Here is a 21,825-nt window from a genome sequence, read left to right on the forward strand (position 1 = left end):
ATAAAAATTCAGCAATGTAGCACGTAAAATACTCCCCCTCCCCCGAGTGTGATCCTGCTTAGAAAGGTTGCCACGTGAGCAGTTTGATTACCCTATGGTTTGTTTGTTTGTTTGTTTTGCGGTACGCGGGCCTCTCACTGTTGTGGAGCACAGGCTCCAGACACGCAGGCCCAGCGGCCATGGCTCACGGGCCCAGCCGCTCCGCGGCATGTGGGATCCTCCCGGACCGGGGCACGAACCCATATCCCCTGCATCGGCAGGCGGACTCCCAACCACTGCGCCACCAGGGAAGCCCTACCCTGTGGTTTTTGCTGGGCTCAGGGAATGCGGTGATACAGGGGGCCTTGGTGGTTATAAATTTAACCAAACCCCTGCTCTGGGCCCTGGAGGTGGCTTCCTAGCTCTTGTTATTACCAACAGTGCTATACTGAACAGCCTTGAACAGAATTTGGAGCACATCCTTGGTTCTTTACTTAGGATAACTTACTAAAAAGAGGAAATGCTAAAGCAAAGAATAGACACACTTCCATGGCTTTTAATCCATAATGCTGGGGTGGTTTTGAGACCGAGGGGGCCGGGCAAAGTGCACAGAAAATCCAAAAATCGGGAACAACGTGCACATGCAGCAGCTGGGCTGGTGAGAGAGGGCGGGGCTGTGAAACGTGCGGCTGTCACAGAGGGGCAGACAGTGACCAACGGGCGGTGGAGCGTGACGACCGTGCTGTCAGATCTTTGGGGGCCGGGGGCCTCACTTGCCCCATCCCCGGGGAATCAGGCCGGGCTGGTTCCCAGACACTCCCGCACTCTCTCCTCAGGCCCAGATGATCTTCCTCAACTGCGGCCACGTCTGCTGCTGCCAGCAGTGCTGCCAGCCCCTGCGCACTTGCCCGCTGTGCCGCCAGGACATCGCCCAGCGCCTCCGCATCTACCACAGCCGCTGAGCGCCGGCCGCCGCCCGGGCCCGACACCTCCAGCCCCACCTCTGCTACCTGCGGGCCCAGGGCTCCAGCTCCCGCTCTGTTCTCCATGGACTAGTACGGGCCCCTCTGTCCTGGCCCAGGCGGAGACAGGAGTGTTCCTGACCAAGGACAGAGCCAGCGTGAATACCGTGGAGGAGAGAGGACCCCTCGCCGCACGAGGACAGGGTCTGGGGGGTGGGGTACCAGCATGCCTCCATCTGAGCACAGGCCTGAGTGTCTCAGCTGCCTCTGGCAGTCACGCCCCCCCATCCAGGAGCCTCCTCGGGAGCCCGGGCAGTGCTGTCCCACGGGGCAGGGTGGTGGGGGTGCAGGAGGGCCCTGGCCGAGGGGAGAGGTGGGGAGGCCACCGTGTCCTCGGACTGACTGGCCAGAGTGTGTTCAGGGCGGGCCTGGTGCCACAGCGACGTCGGCCCCTCCTCGCCTCCCTCTGCTCTCCCCGCACGCTGGGCCCCTCCTCTCCAGCTCTGCACCTCCTCACCCCACGCAGCTCCAGGGCAGGTACTGAGCTTTGCAGACCCAAAGCAGTAACGTCAATAAACCCATCTCCAGCCGCCTCCTCCAGAGTCATCACTGGGTCCTGATGGAGCCCGGGGAGGGGGAGGGGGTCACAGCTGAGTCAGAAGGGAAGGGGGGAGGTGCGGTGTTCCCAAAGGTGAAGTTATCCAAACCTCCCTTGTTGCAGGTGGAGAGACCAGGGCTCTAAGAGAAGGGCTCAGAAAGTCTGCGGAGCTCGTGGTGCCGTGTGGGCTGTGCTACGTGCTCTGTTATCGTTACCCCAGACCAGGGGGCTGGATGTCCCGGGCCCTGCGACAGGAACGTGGTGGCGCTGGCTCTGGAGCCTAGAAGCATCTTGAGCCCTGAACCCGTGCAGCCGCGCGGTTGTTCACCGCACAGTTGCGGGAGCCGTGCTCCTGGTACTCGCCGTAGAGCTGCGCCTCTGTCGTGCGCCTTCTGGCAGACAGTTCTGAGCCAGGGGCAGCTTTTCCTTTGGGCTACAGGCAGGCCTGCTCGGGGCGCCTGGGCTCTGCCTCCAGCTAACTCTGACTCTGGCCAACCTTCCACATCCTAGTTCCCCATCTGGTCAGCAAGGGACACGATGGAGCCCTGACGTAGGCCGGCGGCCACCAGGGAGCCCTGACTGCTCATCGCAGGCACAGCGTAAGAGCCGGCGGGATGCAGGGGACAGGCCCTCACTCTCCCTGCCTTGTTGTGACAGTCCTGCGGGCTGAAACAGGACGGATGAAAGGCCCATGTGGTGTGAGTCCTGCTTTCCAGGTACCCGGGGGACCTCTGATGGTTTCCCTCCCCACACACCCTGCTGGGCTCTGCTAAGCTAAGAGGGGAGACTGAGGCCTGAGGTGGGCAGGGCCACCTCGCAGAGCACAGTGTTTGGCGGGTCTCCTTGAACCCTCAATAGGCCCCCCCTTTTATAGACGAGGAGCCTGAGGTTGAGTTCAGTGCCTTGCCAAGGTCAACAGCAAGACTGCAGCTGAGCCCCTGCTTCCTCACCTCAGCCCTTAACAAGCCTTCAGCCACTGGCCACCGTCCCCCAAGGTGATGGGGGCCCCATAGCCTCAGCCCAGGTTCCCCGCCTTCCTGGACCTCAGTTTACACATCGGTGAAATGTGACAATGGTGCCCGCCACCTGGAGCTGCCGTGAGGCTCCTAGTCTTGCAAGTAACGTGCACGGCCCACAGTAAGTACTAGCTGTGTGAGCAGGAGTCTTACACACTGGCATCACTGTTTGGATCTAGTGTGAGCCTCGGGCCCACCCGCCATGGGCACCCAGGGCCACGTGGCCATAAAGTAGCTACGCTCCTGCCCTCAGCATTGCCCGAGACGGCCAGAGGGGCACCCTGCATGGATCTGGCTGAGGAAGCCGTCTGAGCTGCCAGCAGGCGGGTCACCTACCTGCTGTGTCCCTTCTCTCCAAGCCTCAGTTTTCTCCTCTGTAAAATGGGATAATAGAACTCTGGCCATGCACCTGTAAGCACTCGGTCAAGCGGCCATCCCAGCAAGTCGAGGTACACAGGTGCTCCTAGTCCGTCTCCAGCAAAGGTCTCACCCTGCTGGGACCACACGTGGGCCACTGGCTTTAAATAAAGCATTTATTGATTAGTAGAAGCTTAAACAGTTTGCATAATATTTCCAATACAAGATTTGAGGATGATTTGGAAAACCACAAAAGAAGGCACCAAAGGAGAGCATCTTCAGACGGAACGTGTTGGTAAAAGAGGTGAGGCGTTGAGTTTAGGGCTTGGGGGACTGGGGGGGGGCGGGGGTCCCTGAGCACCAGCCAGTGCTTCACGTCCTGTGGGTCCCAGGGCCCGGTCCAGGAAGGAGATGAGGGGATGGAGGAGGCAGGGCTGGGATGGCGTTGACGACCCTGAAGGACTCGGTTTCTGCCCTGCCCACCCTCCCCTCCCCTCCCCTCCAAGCAGTAGGGGAGGGGGTGTGGGAAGGCCAGGAGGCCCCAGCCCCTGGGGATGGTCTCGGCTTGAACCTCACCCCAGGAAGGGGGATGGCTGGGCCCCCACGTGACTCAGGACATTTGAAGAGTCCTGGAGTTTTCAGGATGGGGTGACTGGAAACTCAGAGCACAAGGGGCCGAGCCCCAGCCTGACGCAAGAGCTCAGTGGTGCCCTGGGGTGCCTCGGCCCATCCTCCTGCCCCTCACGAGCCCCGCAGCTCCCTGGGAGGACAACGCGTACCTTGGAAGTGGCCTGCAGAGTCCACACCCACCCGGCCCTGCCACTGAGCAACATGCCACCGCCCCCCACCCCCCGAGCCCAGCACGGGGACAGAGGAACTCCGGAGACTGGACCCCAGCAAGTGGAGGGGGGAGGCAACGGCCCAGCTTCCAGCAGCCCTCCATCTGCCACCGCGCCCACCCTCCTAGCAGTACCTCTGCAGAGGTCACGCCCTCCTTCCCTCAGACACGCCCTCTCCCTCCTCTCCCCAGACCAGCCCATTCCAGGCCTTTCTTGTTCTCTCCTCAGGCCCACGGCCCCATCCCCCTCCGCGAGGCAGCTCTCCCCCAGCCTGAAGGCCCCTCCTTGCACATCCCCTCACCCGGGGCAGGACAGCAAGGCCAGTATCCACTCCAAAACTGGCCTCTGGGGCCCAGCCGGGAGGAGGGAGGAGCGGGCCGAGACGGGCCTCAGCGCTCCGTCTTCCTGGTTCCAGCGAGCCCCTTGGTGCGAGCAGAGGATCCATGGGCTCTGTGTCACAGCAGATGCTACTCTTCCCGCCCTCTTCCCAAGGACGGCAAGACCCACGAGGGAAACGGGCCACAGAGGCAGAGCAGGGACGCAGGACTCAGGGACCCAGGGCCACCGCACGCTCCCAGCCCCCTCCGCTGTGCTCTGCCCCCGGCAGGAGGAGGAAAGCCGAGATCATCCCACATAAGAGAAAACAGACCGACCAAGTGTGACCAAACCCAATAAAGTGACTCAGGTGGGCCCGTCTCCGCCCCAGAGGTGCCACACCAGCCTGGCCCCATCCCCACCTGGAAGGCAGAGATCCAGCGCTCCCCGCCCAGAGCCGAGCCTTCCAGTGCCTCAGGGAGTGGCCCGTGCGCCATGTCCAACAGAAGCTCGGGGGCGACTGGCCTAGAACTCAGTCTGCACCCCTGCACCGTCCTCGGTGGTGGTATGGATTGGGGGGCGGCCGCCAGGGCCAGACACCTGCTCCCCGGTCTCCTGGTCACTGGGCTTGGGAGGCTCGAGGTCCGAGGCCTTTCCAGGCGGGAGCTGCCGGGGGGGTGAGGCAGGCGGTGAGGCGGCCTCAGGGGCTGCCCCGGGCTGGGGGCTCTCCTGGGCGGGGGCCCCATTGAGCAGGGGGCCGGCCAGCGGGGGGCTCTCAGCCTGCAGATCCCGGGCCAGCAGACCACGGAGCTCGGTGATGCTGTCTGCGGACGCAGGTGGTAGGGGCTCAGGGACAGCCTCGAAGGGCAGCCCCACCTCCTCGTCCTGGACCACGGACACCACCTGCTTGGCACGCCGGCGCTTTTCCGAGAGGGTGGCTGCTTCCGGGATGCCAGGGCTGCCGGGGTCCCCACCACTGTCACTGCTGCCGCTGTACTCCTCGCCCCAGTCGATGGGCAAGCCCTCGGCCAGCAGGTGCAGGTTGGGGTCGCTGTTGTGCATGACCACGCTGTCCCGGTACAGGTTGTGCTTCCTCTGCACGGCGGCCTCCTTCACAGCTACAGGACAGGAGGGCGGTGTCGGGACATTGACCACGGGGCTGACGGCCGCCAGCACACCCTACACTGCCCAGCTGTGACCTGCATCAGCCCCCAGAGGCCCCCCTCGGCCTAAGTGGGTGCTGTGACTGGGACGAGGCTTATTTCAGGCCTCAATGCCGGGAAGCAGGGGCTGTGACCGTACACCCTGTCACTCACCTGATGCTCCCAAAATGTCAAGGACCCACAAACAAACTAAGGCACAGGGATGCGATGCCACCCTGCTGGGGCCACACCGCTGGTAGTGCGCCCACCCCAGCCCACGGCATAAGTCCCACCAGGAAGACCTCTGGGCGGCCACCTCCACCACCCTCCAGGCAGTAAGGGTCCCAACAGCAGCACCACCCCCCCAGCTCTGCAGTCAGCCCCCGGGGGCCGGGAGGCACGCACCCTGCAGGATGTCCTTCATGACCGTCTGCAACACCACCTCCTCATACGTGTTCTCCACCAGGATGAACCTGGCAAAGTCCTCGAATATCAGCTCCTGGAACCGGGACAGCTCCTGCCGGGTGGGGGTGGGGCAGAGAGAGGGGAGGCCAGGGCTGTTGGTCAGGCCCAGGACTGAGAGTGGGGAGAGTCGGGGAGAGTGGGGAGAGTGGGGAGAGGGGAGAGGGGGGAGAGGGGAGGGAGGAGAGGGGGGAGAGGGGAGAGTGGGGAGAGGGGAGAGTGGGGAGAGTGAGGAGAGGGGAGAGTGGGGAGAGTGAGGAGGAGGGGAGAGTGGGGGGAGTGAGGAGAGGGGAGAGAGGGGAGAAGGGAGAGTGGCGAGTGGGGAGAGGGGGGAGAGTGGGGGGAGAGGGGAGAGTGGGGAGAGGGGAGAGTGGGGAGAGTGAGGAGAGTGGGGAGAGGGGAGAGTGGGGAGAGTGAGGAGAGGGGAGAGTGGGGAGAGGGGAGAGAGGGGAGAGTGGGGAGTGGGGAGAGGGGGGGGAGACGGGTGAGAGTGGGGAGTAGGGAGAGTGGGAGAGTGGGGAGAGGGGAGAGTGGGGAGAGTGAGGAGAGGGGAGAGAGTGGGGAGTGGGGAGAGTGAGGAGAGGGGAGAGGGGAGAGAGTGGGGAGAGGGGAGAGAGTGGGGAGAGGGGAGAGTGGGGAGAGGGGAGAGTGGGGAGAGGGGAGAGTGGGGAGAGTGAGGAGAGGGGAGAGTGGGGAGAGTGAGGAGAGGGGAGAGTGGGGAGAGTGAGGAGAGGGGAGAGTGGGGAGAGTGAGGAGAGGGGAGAGTGGGGAGAGTGAGGAGAGGGGAGAGTGGGGAGAGGGGAGAGTGAGGAGAGGGGAGAGTGGGGAGAGTGAGGAGAGGGGAGAGTGGGGAGAGTGAGGAGTGGGGAGAGGGGAGAGTGGGGAGAGTGAGGAGAGGGGAGAGTGGGGAGAGTGAGGAGAGGGGAGAGTGGGGAGAGTGAGGAGAGGGGAGAGTGGGGAGAGTGAGGAGAGGGGAGAGTGGGGAGAGTGAGGAGAGGGGAGAGTGGGGAGAGTGAGGAGAGGGGAGAGTGGGGAGAGTGGGGAGAGGGGAGAGTGGGGAGAGTGGGGAGAGGGGAGAGTGGGGAGAGTGAGGAGAGGGGAGAGTGGGGAGAGTGGGGAGAGTGAGGAGAGTGAGGAGAGGGGAGAGTGGGAGAGTGGGGAGAGGGGAGAGTGGGGAGAGTGAGGAGAGGGGAGAGTGGGGAGAGTGGGGAGAGTGAGGAGAGTGAGGAGAGGGGAGAGTGGGGAGAGTGAGGAGAGGGGAGAGTGGGGAGAGTGAGGAGAGGGGAGAGTGGGGAGAGGGGAGAGTGGGGAGAGGGGAGAGTGGGGAGAGTGAGGAGAGGGGAGAGTGGGGAGAGTGAGGAGAGGGGAGAGTGAGGAGAGTGGGGAGAGTGAGGAGAGGGGAGAGTGGGGAGAGTGAGGAGAGGGGAGAGTGGGGAGAGTGAGGAGAGGGGAGAGTGGGGAGAGGGGAGAGTGGGGAGAGGGGAGAGTGGGGAGAGTGAGGAGAGGGGAGAGTGAGGAGAGTGAGGAGTGGGGAGAGTGAGGAGAGGGGAGAGGGGAGAGAGTGGGGAGAGGGGAGAGGGGAGAGAGTGAGGAGAGTGGGGAGAGGGGAGAGTGGGGAGAGTGAGGAGAGGGGAGAGTGGGGAGAGTGAGGAGAGTGAGGAGAGGGGCGAGTGGGGAGAGTGGGGAGAGTGAGGAGAGGGGAGAGTGGGGAGAGTGAGGAGAGGGGAGAGTGGGGAGAGTGAGGAGAGTGGGGAGAGGGGAGAGTGGGGAGAGGGGAGAGTGGGGAGAGGGGAGAGTGGGGAGAGTGAGGAGAGGGGAGAGTGGGAGAGTGGGGAGAGGGGAGAGAGTGGGGAGTGGGAGAGTGAGGCGAGGGGAGAGTGGGGAGAGTGAGGAGAGGGGAGAGTGAGGAGAGTGGGGAGAGGGGAGAGTGGGGAGAGGGGAGAGTGGGGAGAGTGAGGAGAGGGGAGAGTGGGGAGAGTGAGGAGAGTGAGGAGAGGGGCGAGTGGGGAGAGTGGGGAGAGGGGAGAGTGGGGAGAGGGGAGAGTGGGGAGGGTGGGGAGAGGGGAGAGGGGAGAGGTTGGGGAGAGGGGAGAGGGGAGAGAGTGAGGAGAGGGGAGAGGGGAGAGGGGAGAGTGGGGAGAGGGGAGAGAGTGGGGAGTGGGAGAGTGAGGAGAGGGGAGAGTGGGGAGAGTGAGGAGAGGGGAGAGTGGGGAGAGTGAGGAGAGGGGAGAGTGGGGAGAGTGAGGAGAGGGGAGAGTGGGGAGAGTGGGGAGAGGGGAGAGTGGGGAGAGGAGAGAGTGGGGAGAGGGGAGAGTGGGGAGAGTGGGGAGAGTGGGGAGAGAGGGGAGAGTGGGGAGAGGGGAGAGTGGGGAGAGGGGAGAGTGGGGAGAGTGGGGAGTGGGGAGAGTGGGGAGAGGGAGGGGAGAGGAGTGGAGTGAGGGGAGGGGAGAAGAGGGGTGGGGAGGGGAGGGAGAAGAGTGGGGAGCGGGAGCGCAGTGGGGGGAGAGGGCGCACTCACCGACTTGCAGGTGGGCGCCAGCTTCTTGAGCAGGAACGGGATGGTGATCTGCAGCAGAGCCTCCCGGAAAAAGCGCTTCCGCACGGTGCTGCTGTCATAGTCGTATTTCTGCCGGGAAGAGCGGCCAGGGCACAGGAGGCTCTGGGTCAGGGAGCGCCACCGGTCCCGGTCTGACCGGAGCCCCAGCGCCCCCCTGGGTGGAGGGGCGGGGCCTGGCCGGGCGGCTCACCTTCAGCACCCGCTCCAGGATGCGCTGGATGGACTTGCACAGCTCCTCCTTGGTGGGCCCCTTCCCCAGCTCCTGGTGCAGGAGGGTCTCGAAGGTGTACACGGCGTTGTCCATTTGCTGCCGGCGGGGCACACCACGGGGCACGTGAAAGGGGTGCCCGCCGGGAGGAGGGGGCGCCTGTGTGCTCAGCTGCCCGTTCACTCGCTCACTCCTGTACTGTCTGGTGTGCTGGCTCAGGGCCGGGCACCGGGGCCACTCCCTGCCTCAGGGAAACAGAGGCCCTGGGCCCTGTGGGAAGGGGCTTAGGGAGCAAGAAGGGCCTCCCGGAGGAAGGGGTCTCTGAGACCCAAAAGATGAGTCTGAATTAGCCGGTGGGGGGCAGAGGGGCAGGGTCCAAACAGACCAGAGAGCAGAGCAGCGGAGAGCACGCGGGGGCTGAGTGTGGCTGCAGTGAGGCCCGTGGGGACGACGAGGAGGGGGCTGGGGAGGAAGGCCACAGAGGCAGCCTCTTCCCCAGGAGATGGGGAGCTGGGGACGGCGGGGGCAGCTGGGGTAGCACCCTGGGCTCACCTCACGCATGAGGATCTGGGCTCGCTGCTTGAACACAGACGTGCTGGACACGTCAAAACGCTGCTGCAGCCCATCGAGCCGCAGCGGCTCCATCTTCTCATAGCAGCTCTGCATCTTGAGGGGGTGGTACGCCAGCTGGGACAGCTTCTCCATGTACTGCAGGGAGGCAGAGACACGCGGGACCTGAGCTGGGGCCGCCAGAGGAGCCAGGCAGCCGGGAAGGCCATCCGGGGGTGGCGGTCACAAGGGCAAGCGCTGGAGGACCCGGGACAGGAAGCATGAGGATCTGAAGGCAGGAGGAGTGGGGTCCAGCAGCATAGCGTGTGGGGAGAGGCCAGCCCGGCGCTGGGTGACCTTGGGCAAATCGCTCACCTTCTCTTAGCCTCCAAGTCACGAGCTGGTTTTTCATGATCTCTAAGGTCTTCTATGGCTCTCAAATTCTATGATTATTATTGTCAATGGACTCCTCAGTTTGGGGGGTAGAAGACGCTGAGATTACAGGACCAATTCTGTCTACACCTGACAACTATGTGGGGTTCCAGGCAGCCGACTACCCCAACGTGGGGTCTGTGGAAGACCGTTCACCCCGAGAACCAGAGCACTCAGAAGTGAGAGAGGCTGGCTGCATTTGTGGGGTGCACGCAGACCCTCCGTTCACAGGTTATGCCCCGGAGGGGAGCGGCCAGCCCTGATCACAGTGAGGGCCTGACGGGGGCCAGACCAAACCCAAACCCGGGGCCATGCCTGGCTCACCTCGCCCAGCTTGTCGATGCCGCCCTCATTGATGACGTTCAGGTTCATGTCAGTGACCTCCTTGAAGAAGACGTCCCGCACTTCGGTGAAGCCCTGGCTGGTGGGCACCATCAGGGCCTCCAGGATGGACGGGATATAGGGCTGGACATGATTCCGGACACACACCTCCGCCTTGGGGAGGATGGAGGCTGCGCAGAGGGAGCTGGTTAGCGGATGGCATCCCCGGTAGCAACTCCCACCATCCCAGACCCCCAGGCTAGAGGCAGGCTGTCGTATTATTCTTTAAAGAAAACCACTGGTGACAACATTAGCAAACTGAAGGATTCTTGAGGGACAGCTGCTAATGCAGCACAAATAACAGGGAGTTCCGAGACTGGACCCTGATGTTCCTGACACTGTGACGGCAAGAAGCTAAGAAAACGGCTAGTGTGAAGGTCTCTAGGTTGGCAGTTTTTCTGTTCAGCTGGAGGAAGAGAACTCACCTTTGGGGGTCTTGCTCCTTCGTTTAAAAAAAAAATGGAAAACACTTCAGTGGCTTCAATGAGCCTCTGGGTTTTGCAAACCCCGATTCTGCCCTGGAATGGTGTGGCCTGACTCAGCCCACCTATGGAAAAGGCTGCTTCCCTGTGGGCAGGGACCGTCTCCAGGACATTCTGACCAAGGCATTTTTTAGCCAGGGGGTGTTTTGACGTCCCTCCTTCTCCCCTGCCCAGCTAACGTTATTTGTTCCACACAATAAATGTCAACTCTCGGGGTCCTCCCCAGCTCACAGTGAGCACAGCGGTTAGAGAATAACCTCGGGCAACTGACAACAGTCACAACTGTGGCCAGCGTGTGACGGATGACAAGTGAGTGAAAGGATCCCATCAGGCTCAGAACAGAAAGGAGCATCAGCTGACCAGAAAGGCTGGCTGAATGTGAATCACCGAAGTCAAGCTGATGTCGCTAAAATGACACATGGTAGATCTGATGACAAAGATGAAGAGAAGGCTTGAACCTCCTCAGCGTCATTTAGGTCACCAAGATCTGAGTCTATAGAAATAACAGCTGACAAACAACTCACAGGGGCTGGAAGAACAATGCCTCAGGTTTGATTCTGGTGTTTTAAAAGTAATCAATGAATCAAGTCCTTCCTGTGAAATGCAAACGGATCCCTGAACAGGCAGGCGGGACCCCCTGACCCCGGAGGGCGGGTGGTCCCAGCACGTCCACCAGGTGATGACAGCCATAGCAGGTGGCCCTCCTACCTCGGATCTTGCTGGCCAGATGCTCCTTGGAGGTGATGATCTGGTCCATGTCGGTGCGGATGACCGCCTCCATGGCCGGCCGGGCCAGCTGCAGCTTGGACAGCACGGCCTCCAAGCGTGCCTTGGCCTGTTCATACACCATGCGGTACACGGTGTCTGAGATCTGTGGGCAGGGCGGAGGTGTCAGCGCCAGGCCGAGGGTGCCAGGCGGCTGCAGGCCCCCACCCCTGCTCCCAAGCCCAGGCCTGCCCACCTGGATCCACTGCCGCTGTCGCTCCTGCGGTTTCCCCTTCAGCCGGGGGGCCAGCTCTGCCTTCAGCTCAGGGCCCAGCTCCTCCATCACCAGGTTGCTCAGGATCTAGGACCGGGAGGCACAGGCCGGGGCAGGGGTCGGAGCATGCCCAGCCCCTCCACATTCCGGCAAGCCCGGCCACTCAAACCCCCCTCAAAAAGCTGCTCTGGGCTTCCCTGGTGGCGCAGTGCTTGAGAGTCTGCCTGCCGATGCAGGGGACACGGGTTCGTGCCCCGGTCCGGGAAGATCCCGCGTGCCGCGGAGCGGCTGGGCCCGTGAGCCATGGCCACTGAGCCTGCGCGTACGGAGCCTGTGCTCCGCCACGGGAGAGGCCACAACAGTGAGAGGCCTGCGTACCGCAAAAAAAAAAAAGCAGCTGCTCTTTGCTCCACGTCTCCATTGCCCTCCCTCCTAAGCATCATTCCCACAGGTCCCAGCTCACCTGCTTGGGTGTCCTGTAGGATCCTGTAGGGGCCCCACCTCAGGACCATTGCACATGCTGCCACCCTGTCTGGAATACCACACCCTTCCCCCCTTGCCTGCACATGCAAGTGTGTGCGTTTACTTGTCACACGTCTGTTTCTCCTTCTAGGCAGCTCCCTGAGGGCCAGGACTGCGTCCCTCTTACAGTGCCCCCCAGCACCTAGTCCAGGGTCGGTGCTCAGTTAATGACTGAACAAAATAACAAGCAGCCCCCGCTGCGGGATCACCTCAGCCTCTACCCGCCCGAACCTGCAGCCAGGCTCCAGAGCCCTTGCCTGGGCCCCGCGCTGACTTGCGCAGCCTCCCCGCCAGCCTCCATGGCCTCACCTGCAGCTCGTTCCCACACAGCATCTCCCAGGTGCCGTACAGCTCCTTGGACTGGCGGTACATGCGGATGGCGTCCGTGAACGCGGGGCCCTCCACCTTGGAGTCCTCGGGGATCCCTGCCCGGGAGAGGGATGTAGAGAGGAGGTCGGTAGGATGGCCCGTGCCCTCCACCGAGACCAATGGGTTGACTGCCCAAACTCCCCCCACCTCTGACCCCCACGGCTCTTGTAGTAACAGCATCAGTAGTTGTTGCAGTGACAGTAACGATGAGAACCCACCAGCAGCAGTGGACAGTAAGACAGCCCTGCTCTGTATCCTCATCTCCTTCAATCCTCCCAACCAGCCCGAGCTGTGGGCACTGTCGTTTCCTCTGCTTTTCCAGATGAAGAAACAGGCTCCGAGGTCAGGCCACTGCCGAGGGTCCAAGGCCAGTGAGCAGCAGAGCCAGGACCAGAAGCCACCACCACCACCAAGGAGAGGCCACCCAGCACGGCAGACGGCATACCAGAGGCGCAGAGACCCTCCCTCCACCAGGGGGCTGCCAACCTCCCCCGCAAAGGGCAGGACAGTAAACAGTCTCAGCTTTGTGGGCCAGACGATCTCCGTCCCAGCCACTCAACCTGCCGTTGTAGCAGGAAAGCAGCCGCAGGCGGTGTGTGAACAAACGAGCCGATAAAACTGGATTTATTAAAATAGGCGATGAGCCCAATTTGCCTCGTAGCCTCGCTGCAGGTCATTGAACCCTAAGAGACCTCAGTTCTCCCTTCTGAATTGTGGGAACAATGACCAGCCTGGCCTCACACACCCACTGTGGGGCTGCCGCGACCACAGTGTGGACTGCAGAGGCAGGGCCTGGGGGCGGGCCCAGCGGGCACCACGTCGCACTTTATTAGTAACTGCAGCCACGAATGGCTCCTGCTGCCCTGGGCCCGCCTTGCTCACCGCCGTGCATCCAGGGGGCTGGAAATACCACTTCTCACTCCTGTCAATGATGGTGGCGGTGGTGGCCCAGATGAGTTTGCCCACCTCCCCCGTGCTGGCGAGGGGGTCAGTGAACAAGGCATGGGCCTCAGACTGGGTGCTGGGGAGGCAGGCTGCAGGAAGTCGCAACATCTGACTTCGGGACGAACGTGGTTAAACACCTCGCAGCCGGCCAGCTGGCGGCTACCCTGGCCACGAGCCTGTGACCACTGCGTCCCCAGAGCCAAGGGAAGGGGGACTGGCAGCCAGTGCCTCCGAAACCCCGACCTCCACGGCAGTGACCACGGGCTGAGTCACCCCCCCAGAAAAGAGGCCCCTCTCTGGCGTGGGGAGAACCCCTCCCCCTCCACATCCGCTGACCCAGGAATCACCCTGCCTGGTGGGGCTGGAAGAGAGCTCAGAGGTGGGGAAACTGAGGCCCAGCCCCAGCCCTGCAGTGGCAGCTCCGTGGACCAGGATGGGGGCGTGAGGGGCGTCTCACCCTGCATTTCAGGGACCTGAGATGAGGAGGGAGTGACAGGGGCAGAGCAGGGGTGTCCCAGCTGGGGTGCCGCGCAGAGCCCTGGGGTGGGTGCTGCCCAGCTGGGCCAGGGGAGGAAGCCCCTCAGGCTTAAGGAGGGGCACCGTCTCCCAGAGACCAGGTTTTGCCTAGAACAATCCAGCCATGCGCTATATGCAGCCTTTCTCACATTGGGGCATTTACAGTCTGCAGACGGCAAGCCGGGTGTGCCCGGCAGGGTCGCTCTCCAGGTGGCAGGACGCTGAGCCAGAGGGCTGGGCAGCAGGAAGGAGGCCGCCGATGCCGCCTCAGACCCTCAGGACGTCCCTACTCTGCTCGCCGAGTGGCTGAATCAAAAGGGCGGGTGACCCCTCCCGAGCTCTTCCCCTGAGCCTGGCTGTGAGGGGCTGAACTGTGTCCCTTCAAAGTCCTATGTTGAAGTCCTGACCCCCAGCGCCCTCAGAATGTGACTGACTGCAGACAGGGACTAGAGAGGAAATTAAGTTAAAACGAGGGGCTCAGGCTCGGCCTTGATCCCATATGTATGGCTGGTGTCCTCAGAAGAAGAAATCTGGACAAATTGCGCACACAGAGCGGGGACTGTGTGAGGACACAGGGAGACGGCAGCTGCCTGCTGGCCAGGGAGAGACACCTCGGAAGAAAACAGACCTGCTGACACCTGGATCTCGGGCTTCCAGCCTCCAGAATTGTGCAAAAATAAATTTCTGTCGTTTAAGCCGCCCAGTCTCTGGTCCCGTGTTACGGCAGACTAAGGCTGAGACCGCACACGCATTCCCTCACCTAACTCCCCAAACAGCTCCCAGAGGGACAGCTGTTCTCAGCCCCACTCTCCCCATGAGGAAACGGGCTCAGGGAGGCAAAGTCACTGGCTCGAGGCCACACCGCTAGGGAACGGCAGCCCCAGGGCCTGAACCCAGACTGGCCGACTCTAGCGAGACCTGGAGACTTCCTGCCTGTGGGGTCCTCAGGGTCAGGCTGAGAAAGGAAGCTACATTCCTCAGGCCCGGGCAGCAGGCAGACAGGAAGAGGCCTTGACCTCTGCACCCCAGGCCCAGCCCGAGGGGGCAGCTCCGTGCCCCGCTGCCTCTTGCTGCCCCAGCTGCTCCGGGAATGCAGGATGTGGGCGGGGGCCAGACGAACTGTGTCCACCCAGCCACCCCCCACTTCCTGGCAGCCCCTGGAGTGAGCAATTCCAGGCCCTGCAAATTCCAGGCCCAGCCCCCGAGGAAGCCGAGAACTTTCCCACAGTCCTCAGGGTGGAGGAAAGGCTCCTCTAAAAACACCCTGTCAGCTCCCAACACCTTGCGGCCGCAGGACGCCTCTCCCCCCGCCCCAGCAGCTCTCCCCGGCCTCCCCTCCTGCCCACAGGACCCACACCCATACCCCTCAGCCTCCTGGCTGAGCGCTCGCTATGTGCTAGGCACGGGGCCAAGAGCTCTACCCCACCCAGCTCATGTATTCCTCCCCACGATCCAGCAAATCTTATCACAACTGCCATTGTGCGCACGGGGAACCGAACGGCGGCTCTTCCACACCTGGTCTGTCCCCACCCGGCCTGGCCTGGGGTCACCTGGCCAGGTCTGCCATTAGCCTTGGAAACCTTCAGAGGGAGGAGCTGGGCCAGGGAGGGGGGAGGAGGAGGGACGGTGCCCCAGGCCAGGCAGCCAGAGCCCAGATCGCCTCGGCCGGTCCTGGCCCCTCAGCCCCCGGGGACCTGGGAACAGGAGGCTCTTTGTCGGCGGCAGGGGCTGGCCTGACTAAAGACCTGGTTCCTGCCGCCCGGCAGATTCCAGCCGGGGCAGAGGCAGCCCTGGAGAGCGGAGAGGACAGGGGACAGGTGGGGTGAGCCGAGTCACTGCACAGCCGCCTCCAGGCGTGGGTGCCCACTGTCCATCCAGCGGGTGGAGCTGCGCCCCAGGCATGCCAGGCGGGGAGAGTAGGGCAGAGGCAAGGGCAGGGCGGGAGCAGCGGCCTCCCTCTGCTGCCCAGAGGCCAGGTCACCGGGAAGGAATTTCAGGGTCCAGGATGGGGTTGCTCCTCCCATAAGGGCAGGAAGCCCCTCATGCCCCACCCCTCCGGCTGAGAGACAGTCACAAGCCTTTTTGCTCAAACTCCTTAAAGCCCCACAAGGCCCTCCAGACCTGACCCCAGCGCCCCCTCCAGGCCCATTTCCAGGCACCCCCTCCCCACTTCAGGGTCTCGTGTATCCTCCTCTAAACTGCCCACACCCCTGGGCCTCTCTTCATGCTTGCTGCGACCTCCGTCTGGAACTCACCTCCCTCTGCTCTAGAACTATGCATCCTCCAGGTCTCAGCTGAACCCCGGCCTCCTCAAGGAAGCCCCCCGATCTACCCCTCCCCACACACAGGATCCGCACCCCCCAGTACATACACACACTCCAGGTTCCCCAGGTGGCTCCCACCCGGCACCCGGCACAGCTGTGACTCATCACCGCCTGGTGTCCTCATCTGTTTAACATCTGTCTCCCCACCAGGCTGCCGGCAGCACGGGGACAGGGGCCATCCTCAGTGCCCAGCCCTGGGTCTGGCTCAGAGACATTAAAAGGTTTGTTAAGTGAATGAGTGACCTGGGGGAGACCTTGTAACTTTGCAGACGGGGACAATGAGACCCTGAGGGAGGAAGGGAACTTCCCAGACCCGGGTCCAGGTCCCTGAGAAGAAAGCAACGGTAGCATAAAAAAATCTTTACCAAGCGTTGAGTGGATGCTCACTGTTCACAAACCCTCTGAGACACAGGAGAGATTATTAGCCCCATTTTACAGAGGCTTCAGAAGGTAAGTTGGTCTCGAGACTAAGGTCCTGTTGCTGGAAAGTGGCAGAATCAGGATTTTTATCTTGTGACCCAAGGGCTCAACAACTGCATCCCTCTGAGAACAATAACCCAAATTCTGTTTAAGAGCATCACAGAACTGTTTTCATCAAGGAAGACGGTGAAGGGCAGCATGACAGTGGTTTCGAACAGCCCCAGAAGGAAACGCAGCACAGCTCATAGAGCAGGGTGGCCACACCGCACTCAGCCACTAGGTGTCGCCACTCAGCACATAATCCACGTAACCCCGCTCCCAGCTCCTGGTGCCTAAAGGCGGCTCACCGTTGTTGCAGTGGCGGACGCAGTCCTGCAGGACAGCCTGCCACTTGTCCTGCTCAGCTTCCGTCATCATGCAGAAGTAGTAGTGACGCGCAGAAGGATGCCAGAGGATGAGCGGGAACTGCGTGGGGCACTTGAGGACGGGGGCAGTGCCCGATTTTGATGTGGTCCCTGTGGAGACAGTGCCCTCTGAACAGCTGCCCTCTGTGGCTTCCCTCGGCCAGAGGACGCCAGCAGCTGACCCCTCGCCCTGCCATGAGGGGCAGGCTCAGGTCCAGAGAGAGCTGGCCTGTCCCGGGGTGACCAGAGCGTCAGTGGGGAGGCCACGTCCTTCTCTCTTGCTCCACAGCCCGGCTAAAGGAATGTCAGACCCCCCAGCACCGTTTCTCAGAGCTGGTAACGCAGCCACCTCCCTGGGGTCAGGTTCTAAACTCAGTGCAGGAGGCACAAATAACACAGGGTCAGAGCCCTCAGGGTCAAAGGCCAAGCATTACCTTCTTGGGTTTCCCTTCAAATTTCAGCAGCAGAGGCCAAAGTGTGGCTTAAATGTCCAAGGGGGGAGGGAGGTATGGATGTGGGAGATAGAGAATAAATAAAAGGGGATTTTTCTCTCTCTGTTTGGTCCACATGGATATTCGAGATCCAGCGAGATAAGTGGTCCTGGGCTGTGACCTTGCCACTCCTGTTAATAACAGGACAATGGCAGTTCTTCTCTGGGCCCTGGCTCTGGGTCCCTGCGCTCAGCTCAGCACACACAGCACCTCGTGGGGTCTACATAACACCCCAAGGTCAGCCCTCTCAGGGCAGGGGCTGGAATCCAGGAAAGCCAGACTCCAGCTGAGCCCTCAGCCACCAAGTCCCACACAAGGGTAAAAGCTGCCCCCACAGGGCCAGCACCTCCCTCACCCCTTGGTCTCCCTGGGATCGTCTGAGAGGCAGATGTCACCCCACAAGTTTTCTGGGTGTCTCTGATGGGGTGGGGTCGCCTAGGATAGCTCCTTACAAATGCGGTATTGACTCAGCAGTTTACAAATTGGGGCACCTGGATCACCTTCTCCTGGAAGCCTCTCAGGGACCCAGGGAAGAGGCGGGGTGGAGAGAGGTCCCCCTGCACAGCTGTGACCGCCCGGCTCAGGAAGCAGGGGCTCGGGTGGGGCAACCCCAACGCACTATGTGGCCACAGGAGAACCCCTCTCAGGCCTCCCTTTGGAGGCTCAGGTTGTGCCGGGCGCCTGCGGCTGGCTCTAGGCCCAGCTGGTTTTCCTGCAGGCGTGGAGCCTGGAGCTCCAGGAGCAGGGGCGCCCTCTCCCCTGGACAAATCCCTGGGTGCTTCGCCTGGGATGGGTGGTCCTTTACCTGGTAAGGAGTTGCCAACAAGCTCCAGGTACTGGTCCAAGGAGGTGAGAATTTTGTAGCCCGCACTGTTGATGACAGCTCGGGGTGGGACCTGCCGCTCATAAGCCTGAGGAGGGGGCGAGAGAGATGGTCCCTGGGGGTTACATGTATGGCCAAGCCCAAACCCCGTCTCCATCCCTGGCTCCAGGGCCCCACTCAGTGTTGCCTGCCCCAGTCAGGGAAGAGGAGGAGGAGAAGGAAGAAGGGGAGGAGGGGGAGAGAGGACTTTGACCACCACCATGACTAGAGGCAACATGGTGTAGTGACCCGGACCCAGGGTCTGGGCTCAAATCCTGACTCCACTGAGTTCCGTCTGTGTGAGGCCAAGGATAAGCACCTCCTTTGCTCTAGTTTCCTCATCTATAAAACCAGTGTCATAACAGTTCCTACCTCACAGGGCTGCACGAGGGCCCAGTGAGCTAATCCACTTAACGCATAGCACTGTGCCTGGCACAGCGAGGGTCAGGGAGCACTGCTGAGGCGACTGCTATTATCACCACTGCACCTACGGTCTCTACGGGCAGCAGCTACCACTAGCCGAGTGTTCATTACATGTCAGGCACTGTGCTCCGGTCTCTGCATGCTTCATTTCACAGAATTCTCACAAGCCAGAGGTGAGTACCATTATTAACCCCAAGTTCACACCGCTGGTAAGGCAGCCGACCTGCACGCGAACCTGGTCTGTCAGCCCCTAGAGCCCAGGGTCTTGGACCATTTCCCTGAACTGTCCACTACCTTCCTAAGTCCCCTTGGGAGGAGAATGAGGACTGGCCGCTGCTTTCTTACACCCCTGGGGAGAAAAAATAGTCCTGATGTAGGAGCTCATACAGCAGGGGTGCCATGCTGCACTCAGCCACTAGGTGTCACCACTCAACACATTCCTTAAGAGTGGCTGGAACCTCCAGGGCAATGATTTTCAAAGCGTGGTCCCTGATTAGCAGCATCAGTGTCACCCGGGAACTTGTCAGAAATGCATATTCTTGGGCTCCCTCCAGACCCGAATCAAACTCAGGGTAGGCCCAGCAACCTGTTTTTTAACAAGCCCTCCCGGTGAGTCTGGTGCATCCCTCAAAACAGAGGGCGCTCAAGCCTGTCCTTCCGCTGTTCGGCAGAAATGTCTGGTAGAAGAAGGGCCTGTGGCTCAACCAGGTGGGGCTTCCAAGGGCCCAAAGCAAAGGAACAATCGAAGGACACCCATCCCCCCACTGCAGGGCACAGAGTTGCAAGGGGGGCATCAGGAAGGAAACAGATAGGACCACCACCCAGGGGTCCTCTGAGGCAGGGAACGGCCAGTTAGCTGCCGCTGTTGAAGAGCAAGGAAGGGAGGGGCTGGGGAGCAGCAGGAAGCCCAGGCGGGAAGGTGGCTGAGGGCGAGGAGGGCGCTGGAAATGGAGAGATTCGGAGGGCCTCAGGGGTGGGCAGGAGCCAGCAACGCGTGGCCAATGGGGGGAGAGGCAGAGTGAAAGGGGACCCCAGAGAGCTGGGTGCCTGGATGGATGAAATGCCACTTAGAGAGGGCAGGCAGCACAGCAAGGTATGGGGAGGCCGGAAGGGGTGGGGGGAGGCTGCTGAGGTTCTGCTGTGGCCCTGGCAACAGCCAGTGCGGGGAGGAGGGGAGGGATGCGGGTGGAGGTACGGAGTCTCAGGCTTAGGAATGGGGGCCGTGCAGCATCAACTAGTGTAGAAGACAGCAAGCCAGGGCAGGCTGCGGAGAAGGGGAAGAAGCGGCCTGGCCAGGCCTGGGAGAAGCTGGGGTGGGCTGGGGGCCTCACCACTTTGTTCTCGTAGAGCACCAGCCCATAGTTGTGCGGCACGAGGCTGAAGCGGTTCCTCCACTTCTTGCTGTCCTCCTGGTACTGGAAGAGGTTCCCCGAGAAGATGATGCGCTCATCCAAGGGCACCTATGGGAGGGAAAGGGCAGGGAGTGAGACCCAGCCTGGGAATGGGGTCCTCCAAGAAGGTGAGCACGTCCTCCATCCTGACCTCACCAAGGCCCCCGAGGCAGGGCCGCATGTCACACATTTGGCAGATGAGAAAAGTGAGGCTCAGGGCAGTGAAGGGGACCCCACTGGGGTCCAGGAGGATCAGAGGTGACGCCAGGACTTGAACCCAGGCCAGGCACCACAATACCGGACCCAGACAGAATCCCACCCCATCCTGGCCCTAGGCAGACACAGCTGCCTCGGGACAGGTCTCTAGAGCACGAAGCAGGCTGCTTCCCCATCCACCCACACTGCAGCGTGGGTGCGCGACAGTCACTCCAGCCGGAGGGGACGTGCCCACCGGCCAGCACTGGTAAGGCCCCAGCACCTGGGCAATCTCTTTCCAGCTCTGGGCCTGTTTCCCCTTGGGGCAGCAAAAACCTGACCACGGTGGCTCCATAGAGCCTCCCCAGTTCCGACGGCTGACAAGATAGTCTCCATGAATCTGGGTGGGAGAGGAGGGGACCTCAGCCTGGAGGGTTCCCGTCTGACCAGCATCCTGGTGGACTAGTGGCCAGTGTGGGCAGCAGAAACGCCCAGACCTTCCTGCAAAGCCCTAGCTTTGACTCGACCGCTGACTCAGTGTGACTTCAGCCCTGTCACATCACTTCCCTGAGCCTCAGTTTCCTCATCTGTCAAATGGGACAGTGACAGCACCGACTTCACCAAGGTATCTCGAGGATTCTGTGCAAAGATCACGCAGGCAGTCGGCACCTGGCAGGCAGTACGATACGCGAAGCCACCATGACCACTATTGGGGTCACTGTCAGTGTCATTCTCCAGCTCCTCGGGCTGACTTATTTGGGGAGGGGGAGGGGTGGCCGTCCCAGAGCGAGTGCTTCCTGAGCAGACCCGCACGGGGAAGCTTCAGGAAAGGAGAGACAGGCCACAAGGGAGCAGCCCTCCTCCTGGATGGGAGGAGCTCAGGGAGTCAAGTGTTCCTGTTTCTCAGCAGCTTCTAGCTGTTCTACAACAAATACGGTGCCTTCTGCAAAAGGAATCATGCATCGGGTGTAATAAAGGGAGAAAGTATTGCTATTGTCCTAACGGTGCCTAACCCTTCCTAGCTTCCTCGCTCTGCTTCTGGGTCTGCCCCGCAGCTGGAGTCAGAGGTGAGCGGCCCCTCCCCAGGCATCCTCACCCCCCAGCCCTCTCCCTTCACATGCAGCCTCCTCTCCCCAGCAACTCCTCAAGGGGAAATGCCAAAACATTCTTGGAAAATGAGGGCCTATTGTGCTCAAACAATAGGCCCCCGAAGACTGCTTCCTACCCAGGGATAAAAATATTTACAGGAAAAGAAAACGGTTCCCCCTACCACGCACCTCCCCCCCACACACACAGAGTGGGCTTTGCCCAAGTCACAGAGCTGGGCTCAGTGGTCTATATTTAGACTGGGGCCTACTTCAACCCAGCTCTTGAATCCCCATCTCTCCTAGAAAGGAAAGAGCACACAGAGCTCTCCCGACACCCTGCTCAGACCCTCACTCCCACCCCCAGGCCCCTGGTCTGCAGTCCTCCTCTCTGCTTAGAGCCGGAGCCCAGGCTTGGGCAGTGGGAGGCTGAGGGCACAAGCTCACCACCCAGGCGGGTCTGCCCAGGCGAGTGGGGCTCAGCAGCGCCCCCAAGTCCACCCCTAGATCCTGGGACAGCCCGTAATGGGTAGGTGGTGTGGGTTTGGCTTTTATTTTTAAGACTTTCAAGTGGCAGAGTCACGTGTCCACAGGGAGGTCTGCAGGACACGAAACGGAAC

The 21,825-nt window shown here is 61.6% G+C and overlaps 2 protein-coding genes across 5 annotated transcripts in view; one reads left to right on the top strand and one right to left on the bottom strand.

Annotated features, from left to right (window-relative positions):
- Positions 1–2,958, top strand: part of LRSAM1 (leucine rich repeat and sterile alpha motif containing 1) — a 46,385-nt gene extending 43,427 nt beyond the window's left edge. For 3 of the 4 annotated variants that reach the window (XM_079926716.1, XM_079926717.1, XM_079926718.1), the window contains one exon: positions 816–2,958. In XM_079926716.1, coding sequence (XP_079782842.1) covers positions 816–941 — 126 coding nt within the window. In that variant the 3' untranslated portion in view covers positions 942–2,958. The remainder of the gene's footprint in view (positions 1–815) is intronic. The other variant, XR_013829094.1, reaches the window with a different exon arrangement.
- Positions 2,959–3,118: 160 nt separating this feature from the next.
- NIBAN2 (niban apoptosis regulator 2) overlaps positions 3,119–21,825 on the bottom strand; it is a 53,285-nt gene continuing 34,578 nt past the window's right edge. Inside the window, exons 3-14 of the mRNA XM_079926715.1 lie at positions 19,866–19,994; positions 18,055–18,160; positions 16,702–16,869; positions 12,090–12,205; positions 11,241–11,345; positions 10,988–11,150; positions 9,741–9,928; positions 8,988–9,143; positions 8,418–8,534; positions 8,189–8,296; positions 5,614–5,725; positions 3,119–5,184 (exon numbers count right to left, since the gene is read on the bottom strand). Coding sequence (XP_079782841.1) covers positions 4,592–5,184; positions 5,614–5,725; positions 8,189–8,296; positions 8,418–8,534; positions 8,988–9,143; positions 9,741–9,928; positions 10,988–11,150; positions 11,241–11,345; positions 12,090–12,205; positions 16,702–16,869; positions 18,055–18,160; positions 19,866–19,994 — 2,061 coding nt within the window. The 3' untranslated portion in view covers positions 3,119–4,591. The remainder of the gene's footprint in view (positions 5,185–5,613; positions 5,726–8,188; positions 8,297–8,417; positions 8,535–8,987; positions 9,144–9,740; positions 9,929–10,987; positions 11,151–11,240; positions 11,346–12,089; positions 12,206–16,701; positions 16,870–18,054; positions 18,161–19,865; positions 19,995–21,825) is intronic.

This window comes from Stenella coeruleoalba (genome assembly GCF_951394435.1).
Source record: "Stenella coeruleoalba genome assembly, chromosome: 7".
Lineage (NCBI taxonomy): Eukaryota > Metazoa > Chordata > Mammalia > Artiodactyla > Delphinidae > Stenella > Stenella coeruleoalba.